This window comes from Megascapheus bottae, chromosome 13 (genome assembly GCF_031878675.1).
Source record: "Megascapheus bottae isolate mThoBot1 chromosome 13, mThoBot2.hap1, whole genome shotgun sequence".
Lineage (NCBI taxonomy): Eukaryota > Metazoa > Chordata > Mammalia > Rodentia > Geomyidae > Megascapheus > Megascapheus bottae.
Genome location: NC_143521.1, coordinates 35,047,969 through 35,066,208, shown reverse-complemented (window position 1 = coordinate 35,066,208; position 18,240 = coordinate 35,047,969). Strand labels below are relative to the sequence as shown.

Below are 18,240 nucleotides of genomic sequence, written 5' to 3'. Positions count from 1 at the left end.
TAAGGACACCATCCGTGCGGCCCAGGAACCAGCCCTGTCTTCCTGGGTGTGGGCTGCGGGCTGGTCCCGCGCCCGCGTCCGGCGTGCCGGGCGTTCTCGGGGCTCTCTAGGTCTAGATCTCCTACGGGAGCACGGAGGATCAGACAAATCCGAACGCAGGCACGCCCCGCGCGGGACCGGAAGCCGCAGCCACACCCCCTCTCACGTGACTCGTCGCTACTGACGTCACGACGCCGTGGTGGCGCGCGTCGACGAGCCTCGAGCGCCCCTCATTGGCTGGCGCGGCTTTCCTCCAGTCCTGGCTGCCGGGACGCGCGGCGCGGCTTGTGGATCGGGACCCGAGCTTCCTGCTATGTCGCTGTCACGTCTCAGGATTCTCCCTTGACGCCTCCTCCCGCCCAGGGCATGTGGATCCCGGCGGGTCGGAGCTGTTGGCGCGGTCGGGTGCTCGTGCCCTGGGCTGCAGGGCCCTCCCGACCCGGGCTGCCCAGGTCCAGGCTGGCGCCTACCCACGCGGTCGCCGCGGAGTCCCAGGCGCCTCACCGGCCCTATGGCTCGGCCGAGCTCAAGGTGACCGCCACGACCAGCCGGGGTTTAGACTCTGGGGACGTCCCGCCGCGCGGGGAGGGGGTGACAAGGCCTCCAGGGCCTCCAGGTCCCAGCCGCGCGCAGACCCGGACTTCCCCGAGCGCCCTGGGCGCAGGAGCCCCCCCCCCCCGCCCCCCCCCCCCCGCTCCAAACCCTCACCCCTCCAGGGACCCCTCCAGGGATAGACCTGGCGTTTGGACTCCCTCCTTGGAAGAAGGGGACGTTCAACAGCTCTAGATGACACTAGCACTGTTCGAGAACACCAAAGTGCTACAAGTTGAGGTGGAAAGGTGGTTGAATGCAAGTTCTCAATTAGTCGAAAAAAAAAAAATACAACTTACCAACCTCCACCTTTTCAGAAGCTTCTGTTCTAACATGGGATTTGTATGTATTTCATAAAATGATACCATTCAGTATAATGTTTTGGCTTGGAGGTGTGGGAGGGAATAAAAGGGAGGACAGTACAAAATGTCACCTGTTCGTGTGTGCACAGACTTCTTTGAGGATAGTCATACTTTTATCTGCTTATCTTGAAACGATTATAGAACTGAGGTGAATTTTATATTATAATTTCCCAATATTCGCGGATTATGTAATACGGACTAGACTGGGAAAATTAAATGTTTAGAATATTTTTAAAAAAGCGGGGGGGGGGGGGAGGACATTTTACCTGAATGAGTTTTCTTTTTTTTTTTTTCTAAATCAGTTTCTTTGTGTAGCACAGGCTAGCCTGGAACTTCTGGTAGTCATCCTGCCTCATCCCCCAGAATTCTTGGATTATAAACATGAACCACCATGTATTTTCTATTCATGAAGATAAATTCTGGTCCTGATTACCTGCCATATTTCTCTTGTAATTTGTTTTTCATATTATGAGCTTAGTCATATATCTTTATTTTCAGAAAAATTAAATATAAGCACTTTTTAAGTTATAGTGAATGAAATACTTGTTTTATGCTAAATTTATCTTACTGTGGTGTTTCTTTTCCCTTCCTAGGAAAAACTTGACATGTCTAGATTTTCTGTTGAAAATATCAGAAATTTCAGTATCATTGCACACGTGGACCATGGCAAAAGTACTTTAGCTGACAGACTCCTAGAACTGACAGGTATTGTCAATCTCACACCATAAGTTTAATGGACTGTGTGTAATTGGATGTTTTTACTATTGCCACATACTTTTTAATATTTAGTTCAACTTTCATATGTGGTGTTTTCTTTTGTAAATCTTTGGAAATATAATTGATTTTTTGTTGTTGTTTGGTTCTAGGAACAATTGATAAGACGAAGAAGAACAAGCAAGTTCTTGATAAATTACAAGTGGAACGAGAAAGAGGAATCACTGTTAAGGCACAGACTGCATCACTGTTTTACAGTTTTGGAGGAAAGCAGTATCTTTTAAATCTCATTGATACTCCAGTAAGTTCATGCATGAACTGTTATAGTTAGCCTTGTATTAATAACATGAGTTCTTCAAGTAGAGTCAGATTTGTTCTAATATCCTTATGTTAAAAAAATTTAAAAATTACAATGAATGTGTTTAAATATACCAGTCTTTCTGTTTCTTAGGGACATGTTGATTTTAGCTATGAGGTATCCAGGTCACTTTCTGCTTGCCAGGGAGTTTTACTGGTGGTCGATGCAAATGAGGTAAGACTTTTTCATTTTAATTGATGTGAAATGCTTATTTGGTTATTTTGGAAGGTTTTTCTTAAAAAGTGTTTCAAGAATAAAATCTTTGTATTTGACTTAAAAGCTATATTGTATTAATTATCCCAGATCATAAGCTTTGATATTGATGAGTTGAAGATCTATTACACTAAAGCATTCCATGGGGTTGAGTCTTACATTTAAACCTCTTACTTTTTTTAAGACTAGAGGAATTGTTCAAAAGATTGCTGTAGTTTTTGTTGAAGTGCATTCTATTATCAATGCACTATATCAAAACTTCTTAACTGAAGTTTCTCTAGTAGTTTTTAGCAAAGCTTTAAATTATTAGTTTATAAGTCATGTTAGGTGATTTTAATGCAATAATGTATGAAGTATTAGGTTTCAGTGATATTTGTTTTACAAGTTTCTGTCCATAATAGATTGTTTTCACTGTTTTGGGCTTGGGGCAAAACAACCTGTCATGGTGAGAGTACTTGTTGGGCCAAAGAAAGGATGGGGAAAGACCAAGATCCTACAGTCCCCTGCAAAGGGACACCTCCTGTGATATAGGCACCTCCCACTAGGTCCTGTCTCCTAACCATCAGGACAAAAAGACTTTTAACACAGGAGCTTTGGGAGGGAGGCATTCGAATATATGGCATTTTGTTTTTTGTATTTTTAGAGTGATATAAAAACTCAGGTTCTTATTCATTTTTTTTTATTCATGCAATGAAAGCATTTTGGAAGTTTACTAGAAAAGGAATACACTTCCAATAGATTGAAAGTGAGTTATCTCTAGGGTGAGAATGGCCAAAACCTTAGGGTTGTTTGTTTTTGTTTTGTTTTGTTCTTGGCCAGTCCTGGGCTTGAACTTAGGGCCTGGGCACTGACCTTGGGCTTTCTCAAGGCTAGTGCTGTACCACTTAAGGCATAGCACCACTTCCAGCATTTTCTTTGTGCTGAGGAATTAAACCCAGGGCTTCGTGCATGCTAAGCAAGCAACCCACGTTCCTGGCCCAAAATCTTGGTTTTCATGAAGATAGATGGAATTGTTTTGAATGATAAATTTTGCAACAGAAAGTAATGTAATCTTCTCTATGTCATGCTTTGATCTTTCCAGGGTATCCAGGCCCAAACAGTAGCCAACTTCTTTCTTGCCTTTGAAGCACAGCTGTCAGTAATTCCAGTTATAAATAAGGTAATTGCACTGAGAAAATACTGCTTATTAGTTCACTTTATCTAGTGTTAAATGTGAGGCATACTGTTTCTTCTCTGAGGGATCTCTCAGGATATTTATTATGTGTGCAGAATTCATCTTAGTTTCATGTGACAGAACTGCAAGACAAACTACTACAGCTTTACCATGGTTGAAAAGATAGTCTCTCTGAACCAAAGTTTAAGGTCACTTTTTTTGTGCTTGATAGCCATGTGATCTACTGTTTGAGCCAGCCTCCAGCCCTTTGTCCTCTAGCTTTTCTAAGTACATACCTGTATGTGATTCTCTATCCCTAGCTTTTTTGCTTAAGAGTAGTAGTGCTCTACTACTTCAGCCATAGGTCCTATTCCAACTTTCTATGTAGTTAATAGAAGATAGACTCTCACAGACTTCCCTGCCTAGGCTGGGTTCAAATTACATCTCAGCCTCCTGAGTAACTAGGATTATGGGCATGAGCCCCCAGCGTCTAGCTCTGCTTAACTTTTAAAATCAATTCTCACACAGTGCTGATTATGTTGTTAACATATACTTGGCCCTGTCTTTGTTGTTGTGCTTGCTTTGCTGCTTGACTTCTAGTTTTCAGTACTCATTAAAACTGCTTTGATCATAGGTAATTTTTTTGAAAAAAAGTTATAGGGGCCAGGATGGTTTAGTCAAACAAGCTTATAATCTATCACCAAAGATTATTAGTGAGAATTTTATTTTTATTATACTAACACTAGCTGGATTTTTTTTCTAAGATAGATCTGAAGAATGCTGACCCTGAAAGGGTTGAAAAGCAGATTGAAAAACTGTTTGATATTCCATCTGAGGAATGTATTAAGGTAAAATCATTTCTTGGAAGACATTGATTATACTTGGAAATAACTTAGGTACTTGGCCTAAATGAAGTATTATAGTGTTTGTTTGTATAGTAGTTGTACAGAGCTCTTCTACTTCATTTGATTCTTACCAGTGACCCATTTTCTGTTATTAAGACATATAGAAATAATTGTGTTCCAATGAAGAAATTAAAGCCCAAAGATTTTATCATTCTCCCAAGATCCCTGGCTTAGTTAACCAATGTGCCCAGACTAACACGTATGTCTTTTAATAAACTCTTTGCAACATTACTTCTTCTGTGCCCTTTTCCTCCTGTGGAAATACTGTCTTTGAAAAGCAGGTCCACACTAATTTCAAAACATTTGTGTATTTTTCTTAAAACTGAAAAAGGCTAGTTATAAAAGCCAGCTATAATAATTATGAGAAACAATCTAATTGTCAGATGATAGTTTGCTCATTACTAGCCACAAACAGACTGCTGTGCTATCTGGTAGTGTATTGTAGCATTTCAGCAGTGTGTCATTTTTTTTCTCTGTCTTACTTTATTTTTAAAAGCAAGTTTCAAGTGTCAAATTGTTTTTAGCCTAAACACAATACATTATTATATATGTTAGCCTTTTCTTAAGAAAGAAGCAAAGGCATCACCTGAAAGTAAACTTGTCAAGATGGAAAGTGTGGGTGTTGAAAGCATGAAATAATCTTTCAGTTTTTGAGATTTTAGTAGAATATCATTTGTCATATGAGCAAAGTGAAGCTCAAGAAAGCATGGTAGCTTATGAATGTGATCCTAGCTACTCAGGAGGCTGAAATCTGAGGATCATGGTTCAAAGCTAGCCGGGACACTAAAGTCCATGAGACTCTTATCTCTAATTATCTCCAATTAACCAGTAAAAAACCAGAAGTGGCACTTTGGTTCTAGGGATAGGGTGGAAGACTTCATATGAAGAGCTCAGGGACAGCATCCCAGCCCAGAGTTCAAGCCCCACAACTGACAAAAAAAAAAAAAAGAGGAAGACAAAAAGTATTGATCAGTGATATCTATTCCCCAACTCTACAGCACTGATTGTTCCTCAGATTCATTGAACTCTATTAATTGCTCTCTTAACTCCATAATAAAATTGTTCTTGTAATTCAGATTTAGATTTGCTTCACTTGAATGCAAAAAGGTATTCGTCTGTGTACCCTTGTAATGTTGTGGATTATATTTTGGTTGTATTTAAGCAATGTATCACTGTTAGATTTCTAACTTCTGATTATAAACAATTGTATTCCTGAATTTATTTAAAGTTTTGTACTTTTCATATGTGTATTTTCAGATTTCTGCTAAACTTGGAACAAATGTTGAAAGTGTTCTTCAGGCAGTTATTGAAAGGATACCTCCGTAAGCATTTTACTAATTTTATACTATTCATTTAAGATTAGTTCAAGATAATCAATTTGACCTCTCGTTGTAACTTAGTGTGAAAGCACTAAGTTCCAGTGAATGAAAAGAAATGTTGTTTTAACAACATGAATAAAGCAAATGCAATATAATTTAAAAGGCAAGAATAGGAATCGTTTCTCAGTTAATACCGAACACTTAAATACATTGGTATTTCTTGCCTTATATTGAAGTATAATGAAATGTATACATAATTAAGACATGAGCTTAACCACCGTATCCTGTACTTGTAATTATAGCTATTCAGGAGGCAGAAGTAGTAGGATCATGGTTTGAATGTAGTTTATGAGTTAGTGGAGCCTTATCTCAGAGGCAGGCAGTGCCATAGTGATACACTGGTGTGATCCTCACTACAGTTCAGGCTAGTTGATGCTAATCAAGGTTCAGTCTGGGTAGAATTGTGAGAATGGATCTGAAAAGTCTAAAGCTCAAAGGGGTGAGTGTGTGATTCAAGTGGCAAAGTAATGTGGTTCCTAACATGCAAGAGGCACTGGGTTTAAAATTCTTCAAACCTTAGTACTGAAAATAAATCAAATGGTCATTTACTTAAAAGCGGAGATTAAATTAAATCTATCATATTGGGCTCTTGTTTGGGTTTATATAATAATGAATAAATATTAAATAAAAAATAATTGAAAACAGGAATTTTACAGATGAAGATTGCAATTCCATATGTGTGTATATGTGTATTTTAACTTATATCTCATAGGCCTAAAGTGCATCGCAACAATACACTGAAAGCATTGGTATTTGATTCAACCTTTGACCAGTATAGAGGTGTGATAGCCAACGTGGCCTTATTTGATGGCATGGTTTCCAAAGGAGATAAAATTGTATCTGCACATACTCAAAAGACATATGAAGTTAATGAAGTAGGAATTTTGGTTCCTAATGAGAAGGCAGCTCATAAATTGTAAGTAATCTGTCCGCAGTTGAATATGTCATATATGTTTAGATTTCTGTTGCTTTCAGTAAGAAGAATCTCAACTTGCTAACAAAAAATAAAACTCGATCAATGTAGATATACAGCAAATATTCTATCAAAAAAAGTTCTCATGTATGAAGGGAAATGAGAACTCTGTAACTAATGTTCGGGGTTGAATGCGGCCTGTACTGAAGTGTTTGACGGGAGGGTGAGTTAATCGCCATGTGCATTGTTTAAGGTTTTGTTTTGATATTTCATTACCATTAAATTTTCCAGTATAAAAGTATATAGGAAAAAGTTAACAATTCTTTTTTTTTGTATAGTGTAAAATTTATGGTAAAACTTTGGTTGACTAATCATGGGATTAACAAGACAGTGCACTAGAGAAAAACAGATCTGAGCTAGCTAACGTATTGAACCAAATGGCTTTGCAGATCAGGTTTGAGGGTTTAATGTTGTAGGTCTAAAAAGCAGTATGTTAATTTTTAAGTAGAAAGCCTTAAGCTTATTGAAACATTTCTACAGCCTGCTTATCTCCTGTTATATGTATTCAGTATTATCTTTATTTAAGGTTCTTTTATCTCTTCCTACATATAAACAACTTTGTTATGTAGGACATTTTATAAAGCTAATTTAATGATCTAGGATGGACTAGATCCCATATTAATGTGTTTGATGGGACAATTGAACACATCACAATTGAAATACAGTACAAAGAAATAAAAATTTGTTTGAGCTGGGTACTGGTGGCTCACACCTGTAATCCCAGCTACTCAGGAGGCTGAGATCTGAGGATTATGGTTTGAAGCTAGCCAGGGCAGGAAAGTGTGAGAGACTCATATCTCTAAATATTTAGATAAAGCTGGAAGCAGTGTGGTGGCTTAAATGGTAAAGTGCCAGCCTTGAACAAAAGCAGCTCAGGGATAGTGCCCAGGCCTTGAGTTCAAGCCCTGGGACTGGCAAAAGAAAATAAAAATAATTTTTTGACATTTAGAATTTTTTATGAATATCAAATAAAGTATCAGGTTTGTAATTTTTTTTTTTTTTGCGTGGGTCATGAGGCTTGAACTTGGCCTGGGCGTTGTCCCTGAGCTCTTCAGCTCAAGGCTACCACCCTACCCTTGAGCCAAGCCCCACTTCCTGTTTTCTAGAGGTTAATTGACGTCTCAAGTCCTTTTGTTCCTGGGCTGGCTTTGAACCTCGATCCTCAGATATCTCAGCCTCCTGAATAGCTAAAATTACAGGTGTGAGCCACAATACCTGGCTTCTGTTTTTTTTTTGTTTTTTTGTTTTTTGGCTGGGGATAAAATGTACTTTTGTTGCTAAAGAACATATGTAACTGGTTAGATCTCAGGTAGTAAGCTATGCATTTTGAATTGCAAAAAGGAGATAAGATGGAGGTTTTAGAAGCTTGAGCAGAGATTGTAGATAATGGATAGGCTATGTTTTTTTGTTGTTGTTGAAGGGCCTTCAGGAATTGATACTTGCAATTTGATCAGATTTTGCTTGGAAAGTATGTTTTAGTTTCCAGGGACAACAGAACTAATTGTGAGTCTGCACTTAAACATGAAAGCAGTAAATATTTGCCTATAATAATTTTATTTAGATATGCAGGACAGGTGGGCTATCTGATTGCTGGGATGAAAGATGTCACTGAAGCACAAATAGGAGATACATTGTATTTACATAAGCATCCAGTGGAGCCCTTGCCTGGGTTTAAATCCGCGAAACCAATGGTATTTGCAGGTGAGGAGCTCACAAAATCAAAGTTTGAGGACTAAAATATTTTAAAACAAAGTATAGCTGCAATAAAAATAAACTTATTAGAGGATCTATATAAGTAATTGCTCATGGCAGGATACTCTGCTTCATAATCAAGTGTGTGTGTGTGTGTGTGTGTGTGTGTGTGTGTTTGCTTTATTTCTGTTTAAATAGCAGTTTATGTCCAGGAGTAGTGCACACATGATTTCTAATAATTGAAAGGCTGAAGCAAGGTGATTGTGAATTTGAAAGCAGCTTAGCCTACATAGCAAGACTATCTCAACAATGAATACATGGATAATATGCATAAAACATACACATTTCTGATGTATAGGATGAAATTTTATGTGAGAAATCATTTAGGATACCTTATAGAAGTGAGTTGATGCTTACAAGAGCTTGGGTATAGGAATTTCCATCTTATATCTCTAAGAAGTTAATTATTATGTTTGAGCATTATTTTTTTCTAGTTGCAGCATTTTTATTACATCTATCCACTGGCATAATTGCCCCCCTCTTAACCAGGCTCTCCTGAGTATTGTATGGTACAAGGTTGAATTGGAAGAATAGTGTAGCTTCAAGTGTGTAACTTTGGAACCTTTTACTACATGTGCTGTTAGGGATATTTGGAAAAAGAAAACCATGACAGGAGGTTACCAGATCTCTCTGTACACTGGGTGCCTAGGTTTTCTCCCTGAAGTTCCTATCTCTATAAAGCCAGTCTTCTGAATTTTAGAGCACTTGTATTGATGCCAGGTTCACAGGTCTGAGATAAAAGAAAACCTGACAAATCTGTATCTTCAAAAGTTTTTTTTGTCACTGAATTAACAAAATTTATCTTTGATTTTAATAGAAATCTGCCCTAGAAAGTAACAGTTCAGTGTATTTTTTACTTGGCTCACATTTTTGTAGCCAAGGAAAACTTAGGCTTGTTTCAGGAAACACACAATTATCTAATGTTGAGTAGGCCTAATTCCCAACTTCCCATAGTTATTGCTTTTCTTTTTCCTGCATTTCTACAGTACCATAAACATTGGTTGGAGTATGAAGACACTTGTTTTACAAGTAATGATGTGCAAGTACTTTGCAAGGCGTTTCTCTTAGCATTAATAATGTTCGGTCAGTCAGAAGTAGGAACGTAATATTCATCTTGCACTTTGCAGCTCTACATAGTAGGTTTGGTTTGTGAGGTAGTGAATTGTGCTGTAATAATTTTTGTGTCCTCAGGAATGTACCCCATAGATCAATCTGAATACAATAACCTGAAGAGTGCTATAGAAAAGCTGACTTTAAATGACTCCAGTGTGACAGTTCACCGGGACAGTAGCCTTGCCCTAGGAGCTGGCTGGAGGTAAGATCTGATTGCATAGTAGAGTCATGTTTTTACAGGAAAATAAAGTTTAAAAGGTTTTCAAATTACTGAAGATCCCTTGCTGTGAAAAAAATAAAAAATACTTTGTATTTCACACTATACGTTCATGTTTTGTAGGTTTTACAGTGAATTTAAAATAGATTGTCAGTGGAAGACTTAAATCCTATTTAATAAAATTATTTGAGATATGAATTGCTTGGATAGATAACTCTTCTGGTACCACTCCATTCTGATATAATAGAGCCTAGGCTACAACATAAATAATTTGGAGTGTCTTTGTTTCTGCCTTAGGTTGGGATTTCTTGGACTTTTACACATGGAAGTTTTTAATCAGCGACTAGAACAAGAATATAACGCTTCTGTTATTTTGACAACCCCCACTGTGCCATACAAAGCTGTTCTTTCATCAGCCAAGTTGATAAAGGTAGTATAATATTTAATACCATTTTGCATGAACATAAATGGTAAAACTTTACAAGTAAATGTAACTATGTAGAATTCAAGATTATTTTTTATTAGTTTTTTTTTAAACTTACAATGTATTAAAATACATTATTGTTTATTAGTAATAAAGATTAAATTCTCTTTTATAAAGGAACATTCTCAAAACTGATTTCCACATTATAAAATCTGGTCTGTTTCTGATAGTAGGTTTAGTCATCAAAATATTATTCAAAATCCAACACAAACATGAAAGCTATTATTTTCATCATAAATAACTTATAACTTATACAAAGCAATGCATTAGCCAGGCACTGGTGGCCCACGCCTGTAATCCTAGCTATTCAGCAGGCTAAGATCTGAAGGTCGAGGTTCAAAGCCAGCCCAGGCACGAAAGTCCATGAGCCTGTTCTATTTAACCACCAGAAGTGACGCTGTGGCTCCAGGGTTAGAGCAGTAAGCCCTGAGCTAAAGAGCTTAGGGACAGTGCCAGAATTCAAGCCCCTAGCTGTCAAAAGCAAAATTTAAATTTTAACTTAATGAGAGATAATATGTGAATTACAATTTATTAATTTTGGAATATATTTTAACAAAATTTATTAATTAGCTAAATGCATTATAAAGCTCACATTTAAATGTAGTCTTTAAAAATATAATATAATCCTTTGTCATAATTTTCTATATTTTATAACAACATAAATGTTTATCATTGGAAGATTTTCTTTGAAAAGCATGTTAGAATCATAACCTTTAGGAAATTGTGTTTTTATTTTGATAATCAGTAACAAAATAATTGTATAAAAATTGTAAGTTAAAAGCAAACTATTTCACTATTAACGTTTCTTTTTATTTTTAATTCTTAGGAATACAGAGAAAAAGAAATCACAATCATCAACCCTGCACAGTTCCCTGACAAGTCCAAAGTAACAGAATATTTGGAGCCAATTGTTTTAGGCACTATTATAACACCAGATGAATACTCTGGAAAAATAATGGGTCTTTGCCAGGTAGAAATGTAATTCAACCTAATACAAAATGTGTTTAAGTCTTCCAGAAAATGTAGCAAGCTTAGGTTTTAAAAGATATCAGATTAAATTTAATAATTAAGAGATTTCATATGTGTCTTTGTACATAGATACATTCATAAATAGATCTGTCTGTATCCATACATGTATATGTGGTAGTATAGCTATTTATCAACTATTATAAAAAATATAATCAGTATTTTTATAATCATATTAAATGACTAACTTCTATAGCTAGAAGAAATTTCATAGTTACTCTGGTAAGGTAAAAGCATACATTTCTCTTACTTTTTAAAAGTAGTTGAAATTGATAAGAGACCTTAAAGTAGAAAGTGTTTGTTTTGTTTTATCCTTCTTGCTAGTGTCTCAAATCGTAGCTGTGAGACTTGAGGTTTAGTTTTGCTGCCAAATTAGGTTGTAAGTTTAGTCGCTTAATTTCACTGACTCTAATTTCTTTAATTTTTTTATAAAAGAAAGTAGAACTTTATAGTTACATCTGATTTATTGCTTAATGAATTAGTGCATAATCTTAAAACTACTGGATAAAATCAAATTAAGAGCATAATATAATTGAAACACAACATAATCTGGTTTTTGCTGTGTTAAAGACACTGCTCATTGTTTTTACTAGACAACTTAATATTCCTTCCTTTGTTCCTAATCCTGTCATTTATTGATATTACCTGAAATTTGGTAGATAACATCTATTTTACCAGTCTAAAACAGTATTTGAGTTGGCTGTAATTAATTGTACTTTTTCTTTCCTTTATAGGCTCGAAGAGCAGTTCAGAAAAATATGACATTTATTGATCAAAATAGAATTATGCTCAAATATCTCTTCCCTTTGAATGAAATTGTGGTAGACTTCTATGACTCCTTGAAATCTCTGTCTTCTGGCTATGCTAGGTAAAAAAGCAAGAGAGTGAAATCCTTCCTGGACAACTTTTTAGAACTAATAAGAATATGCTAATATTTAACATAGTCACATACTGAATATCATTGTCAGTTAAGAAGACTTGGAACACCTACAGGTGTTCAGCCTTCTTGAAACTTAAGTAGGAGAAAAAGAACTTCGTTAATCAGGAAATTATGACTTCTTTTAATGAAAAGGTTAGTTGGGTTAGCTGGGCTCTAGTAGTTCACACCTGTAATCCTTGCTACTCAGAAGAATGAGTTCTAAGGATCGTAATTTGAAGCCAGCTTGGGCAAGAAATTGACCATGAGACTCATCTTCAAGTGGTAGAGCACTAGTCTTTGAGCAAGCTCAGGGAAGCCCTGAGTGTAAGCCCCCAGTACTGTACCAAAATTAAAAATGTTTATTACCTCCTTCATTAAGAGTTGTACTCTAGAGGCTGGGAGTGTGGCCTAGTGGTAGAGTGCTTGCCTAGCGCATGCATGAAGCCCTAGGTTCGATTCCACATACACAGAAAAAGCTGGAAGTGGTGCTGTGGCTCAAGTGGTTGAGATTGGCCTTGAGAAAGCACAAGGACAATGGCCAGGCCCTGATTTCAAGCCCCAGCACTGGCCAAAAAACAAAAAACAAAATTGTATTCTGTATTTGAAAAGCAGATATAAAGTCTGCATTAATGAATACTGCATTAATGAATTTGAACTTCCTGGAAATATGATTCATATCATAAATATCCAATGTGAGTACATTGAGCCCAACCAGTCAAAAAGTAAAAGGAGAGTTAAGATTTATTTTTAGATGTCCATGTAGGCATTCCCCAAATCTTACATTAGAGGGTATGTTCCAGTAACTAGGAATACTTGTCTTGTAATTTAAAAAAATTTTAATCTAAGTAGATGTACAATGAAGTTTTCATTCATCCAAGTAATATATAGATATCACTTATCCAACTTGGAAATTTTAAGTTTATAAAATAAGCTTCTTAGTGGAGAGCCTGCATATGTACAGTGTCTTTTCTTTTAAAAAAAAAAAGTGTAATCTTTAGGGAAGTATGGTATCTGTTATCATACTTTGGTCTTTTTTTCCTTGTTAGTTTTGATTATGAAGACGCAGGTTACCAGACTACAGAACTTGTAAAGATGGATATTCTACTAAATGGAAATGTTGTAGAGGAGCTAACAACTGTTGTACACAAGTAAGTTGGCTAGAAATTAATCATGAAGAAAATAATCACTTTCATGTTTTTCTTAAGCTATGGGCTTCTCCTTTTTATTTCAGAATTGCTTTTGAAAGAGCGGGGGGGGGGGGTACTTAGAAGCTGCGGGGAGGAGAAAGTAGAAGGTAAAGAGGCGGTTGAAATGTAGAAATGTATTGTATATGCCTGAAAAAAACATAATATAATGCACTAAAATCTCCTTAAGATTAAAACAGAGGTAAACTTGATGAAAGTATGTTATATACATGTATATGACTTTGATCAAGGTATATTAATATGTTTGTATTGTAAAACTGCTTTGTACAATTAGGCTAACAAAAAAGAATAAATCTTCCTTAAGTCAATTTAAATAGGTTTTACTCCCAGTTTTTCTTTTGTTGTTTTCTGTACTTCAACTATTGAAAATATAAATAATATAATTACAGTGGTAAAAAACTGGGTTAAGGGGAGAAATGTTTCTCTTACCATATAAAAGTACAAGAAAATGTTTTTTTAATCATTATTATGCTGTTTTTAGGGTTGAAAATAATTTTTGTATTATAAACATTTGAAAGTTAAATACATATGTACAAACTGCCATATTGTTTACAATAAATTATGATGCACTTTTATAACTACTGTAGTTTGTAATTTAAATTATTATGGAATGTTTTGTGACAAAAATACCTATTAGGGGACTGGAAGTTTGACCTAATGGTAGAGTGCTTGCCTAGCATGCACGAAAACCTGGGTTCAATTCCTCAGTACCACATATGTAATAGGAAAAGCCGGAAGTGGTGCTATGGCTCAAGTGGTAGAGCACTAGCTTTGAGAAAACCCAAGGACAGTGCTTTAGCGCTGAGTTCAAGCCCCAGGAGTGGCTCCCCCCCCCCCAAAAAAAAAACGCCTATTAGGAAAATAGGATACATACATTCTTATCTGCCAAAAAACGTACACAGAAAAATGACTTGAAGATCATATGTTTAAATTTTGGAAATATTAATACTGATTTTTTTTTCTGTGAGAGGAAGGCATAGAAACTATTTTCTTAAGATGGGTGATATGGATCAGGGCTTGCCTGTATCTCTGTATGTGGAAAGGCCCTGGGAATGATCCCCAGAACTGCAAGTATCAAGAATTTAGAAATTAAGGATTAAAATATTATTTACATTGATTAAACATGTTTTTTCTTTTTACTTGTTTCAGAGATAAAGCATACTCTGTTGGCAAAACTATATGTGAACGCCTAAGGGATTCTCTTCCTAGGCAGCTGTTTGAAATAGCGATTCAAGCTTCTATAGGAAGTAAAGTCATTGCAAGAGAAACGTGAGTTGAAATTCATTTTTGATCCCAGTGTTACTTAGAAATGGTATTTCTAGAAAACTAAAAAATATTTAAAAATTTTAACTTCATTCACCTGTTTATCTTATTTATATAAACAGTAAAAATAGTGCTGATTCTCAGACAATTACTTTAATTATATATATATATCATCAAGTGATGTATGTGGGCATAAACGTTTTTCCATTCATCTTCATAGAATGACTATAAAGTTTCCAAGATAAGTGGTCTTTTTTTGTGTGTGTTTCTTTCTTTTAAGATTTATAACTACGTAGTTTAGAATCTATTCAGGTAAATTTTAAGTCTAGAAACAGAACCCGAAGGTTATTTTTAACCTGAAGCATTTAGTATCACTTCACTATGAGGCTATAAATTACAGAAATAGATGAGTATCACTTTTAGGATCCCCTACCAGTTTATAATAGACATGGAAGGCAGAGTTAATTTTTGTAGGAAACGAAATGCAGTGTGTAAAGAGGATGCTAAGGGAGCTGCTCCACTTGAAACAGTAAGTGCAGAAAGTCTCCTGCAGCACTCCCCTCTTCCCAGCCTTACGAATCCTCTGAGCTCTGGAAATTAGTAGGACATCTTCAGTTATGAAAAGTTGGAAATTGCTACTAAATTCTAGCTAATGCCTAATTTAACTTACCAGTACTGCTGAAATGTGTCAGTTTTATAGAGAGATTTTAGAACATTTATAATAGTTTTGTTCATCTCAAATAAAGGTATAAGGTGGAATTGATAGCTAGAGAACATCCTAGAAAGTGCAAGTTAAAACAAGGGTACCATACCAGGTTGATGACATTCTACCATAATTATATTGCAGATACTTTTAAGGAAACAAATTATTTTATCTTAAAAAAATGCCTAAAATAGGGAGCTGCTTTCCAAAGTTATAGTGATCTGCAAATCTCTTAAGTATTAAAATAGTATAACATATAAAATTAGTTTGTCTTGAAATAGGTTTTTAAAAAGTCTAAATCTTGTAACATATTCTTTTATTTTACTGCCTAGTCTACATACATATATGTATTGTAGTATGAGAATAACCATTTAAAAATTTTTACAAGTATTAACAGTATTTCTAGGTTAAGCCAGAAGTAACCTGTTAAAATTCTTTTATGACCGTCAGAAAGTTCAGGTTTGATCTAATAAAGCCTGACTGATACAAAATAGGACCTTTTTAAAGGTAATGCAAAACAACACTGAAATCCCATCTTACTGCAGTTAGAATGGCAATAAAGATGGGGGGAACCCTGTTAGCACTATTGGTAGGAAAGTAAACTTAAGGCAGCTAAAGTCTGGGAGGCATGATAGCACTTCCTGAGAAAACTAAAAGCAGACTTCCCCATCTTGGGTATCTGTCTAAAAAATTGGAAGTCAGAATACAAGAAAAACACCCACACACTCATGGTCACTGCTGCATTATTCATTATAGTCAAGCTCAGAAACAGCTCAGATGCCATACAACTGAAAAGAGTATGTGTGTTTAATATGTTGAGTGAAGTTAGTCATTTGTGGATAAACATTCATGGATATGTATAGGGCCAGATGCATATATATATATATATATATATATATATATATATATATATATATACTGTCAAACTGACCAAAGTACAGTATATGTAGGGTGGATTTCCACTTTGGACAGTTGAATAAAATGAATACCAGAAGTTGAACTACCAAAGCTGAAATACGCCTTGTTGGAGGGAGCTAGGACTTAAGGAGAGAAGAGCAGATGGAGAGGGTAGTGACAGGCATATACAGTCCTGATATTCAATATCTATACTTGAAAATGGAACCAGGAGACGTGAGGGGATGAGTGGGCCAGGTTAGACTGGGAGCAGAATGGCGATGGAAAAGTAGTACTGATGAAGGCACACTGTACACATAAACGGACCTGTTCAAATCTTTTTCTACAACTATTTAAAACTAATTTGAAAACATTTTTCTTCTTCATAAAATAAAAGCTGGTGATAATGTATGAGTTTATCTGCTGTTGTCCTGCAAGGATTTATAGTATAATTATTTACAATTTTACATTAGTAAAAACAATCATTAAAGGAAAAATTGTTTGAGGAAAGAATTTTTGACCACTTAAAAAATTACTTACTTAAACATTTCTTTTACAGTGTGAAAGCCTATAGAAAAAATGTTTTGGCAAAATGTGTACGTATATGGCTATTTTACATTCTTATATGTCTGTTTTGTGACTTTTATCTAAATGCTCCATGAGTTTCTGGCATATTTATATCTATCCAGTAGAGTCTATATGGGACTAGAGTTGCATAATCTAAAATTCCAAGCTCAGAATCAATAATGTGATTGATAACTGTTTCCATGGGGCTCTATCTGAAATATAAATGAAGTGTTACAAGGGGACAAGATCTGAAGTCATTCTAAGGGAGAAAAAGTCCTTAAGACTTCATCTCCAATTAACTAGCAAAGGCTAGGCTGTAAACCCTGCAAACCATGTACCTATCTGAAGTGATTATCAGCCATGATTGCAAGGTAATGCAAGAAGTAATTTTCCAGATGTCTGTCTCATAAATAGTAAGATGATTGTATTCATGCCTTATGTAATTATATGATTATTTTTCTATGAAGTGAATTGAACTTCTGATGTTTCAAAATACTTTGCAGTATGGTGGTGATATTACCCGAAAAATGAAACTTTTGAAGAGACAAGCAGAAGGAAAAAAGAAGCTAAGGAAAATTGGCAACATTGAAGTTCCAAAAGATGCCTTTATCAAAGTTTTGAAGACACAACCTAATAAATAATTTATGGAACCAAAGAAATTTAGTAAATTACAATTAGTGATGTATTTTTTTAGTAACTCATAATGTGTTGGGATGAAAAGCTTTGAAATATGTTTATTACCTTAAGGGTTTCCAATTAAATAATCTAGTAGACTTTTTTTTTTGGTTGGTCATGGGGCTTGAACTCTGGGCCTGGTCATTGTCCCTGAGCTCCTTACCTCAAGGCTACTGCCCTACTCCAGAGCCACAGCCCCATTTCCCTCTAGTAGACTTTCTTTGAAAGGAATTAGTGGGTATATAGAGATAAGAGATTCTAAAGCTATATTGCCATGTCTCATACTTCAGTTCCATCACTGACTAGTAGCAATGAGTCAAAATTATCTACACTTAATCCATTCCATATTAGGAAAATGGAGCTTGTAATACTTCATAGTACCTTTCCAGGTTGATATGGATAATACATTTTAAATTATTCAGAAAAATGCATGTTTACACAATGAATTTTAACTTTTTTTTTTTTTGCCAGTTCTGGCGCTTTTAACACAGGGGCCTGGCCACTGCCTTTGGGCTTTCGCAAGGTTAGCACTCTACCACTAGAGCCACAACAGCACCACTTCTGGCTTTTTCTAGGTATATGGTACCCAGGGAGCAAACCTGGGTCTTCCTGCATGCTAGGCAGGCACTCTACCGCTAGGCCACACTCCAGGCCAATTTTAACCATTTTTTAAATGCACATTTTGTTTCCTTCCAGTTAGAAGGGCTACCCATTGGTGAGATTCCATCTGATTAA

At 35.9% G+C, this 18,240-nt stretch overlaps 1 protein-coding gene across 2 annotated transcripts; it reads left to right on the top strand.

Moving 5' to 3' along the window:
• The first annotated feature begins 321 nt into the window (after window positions 1–321).
• Window positions 322–17,965, top strand: Guf1 (GTP binding elongation factor GUF1). 2 transcript variants are annotated; one of them, XM_090343650.1, is made up of 17 exons: window positions 324–570; window positions 1,586–1,697; window positions 1,859–2,007; window positions 2,158–2,238; window positions 3,359–3,436; window positions 4,195–4,278; window positions 5,593–5,657; window positions 6,427–6,630; window positions 8,249–8,388; window positions 9,631–9,754; window positions 10,067–10,199; window positions 11,080–11,223; window positions 12,014–12,147; window positions 13,245–13,346; window positions 14,553–14,672; window positions 16,823–16,859; window positions 17,334–17,965. In XM_090343650.1, the coding sequence occupies exons 1-17, from the start codon at window positions 406–408 to the stop codon at window positions 17,469–17,471; spliced, it is 2,010 nt and encodes a 669-aa protein (XP_090199776.1). In that variant the 5' UTR covers window positions 324–405; the 3' UTR covers window positions 17,472–17,965. The 2 variants fall into 2 exon arrangements, with proteins under 2 accessions (XP_090199777.1, XP_090199776.1); XM_090343651.1 differs by lacking the exon at window positions 16,823–16,859 and having other exon boundaries at window positions 322–570; window positions 17,334–17,456.
• Window positions 17,966–18,240: the final 275 nt, after the last annotated feature.

What these genes read in the sequence shown, in the direction of transcription:
- Guf1 (XM_090343650.1), top strand. Translation starts at nt 406, where the DNA reads ATGTGGATCCCGGCGGGTCGGAGCTGTTGGCGCGGTCGGGTGCTCGTG. An exon ending in CATCTGAGGAATGTATTAAG is followed by an intron (nt 4,279 to 5,592) that starts GTAAAATCATTT and finishes GTGTATTTTCAG; the next exon opens with ATTTCTGCTAAACTTGGAAC. An exon ending in GAAACCAATGGTATTTGCAG is followed by an intron (nt 8,389 to 9,630) that starts GTGAGGAGCTCA and finishes TTGTGTCCTCAG; the next exon opens with GAATGTACCCCATAGATCAA.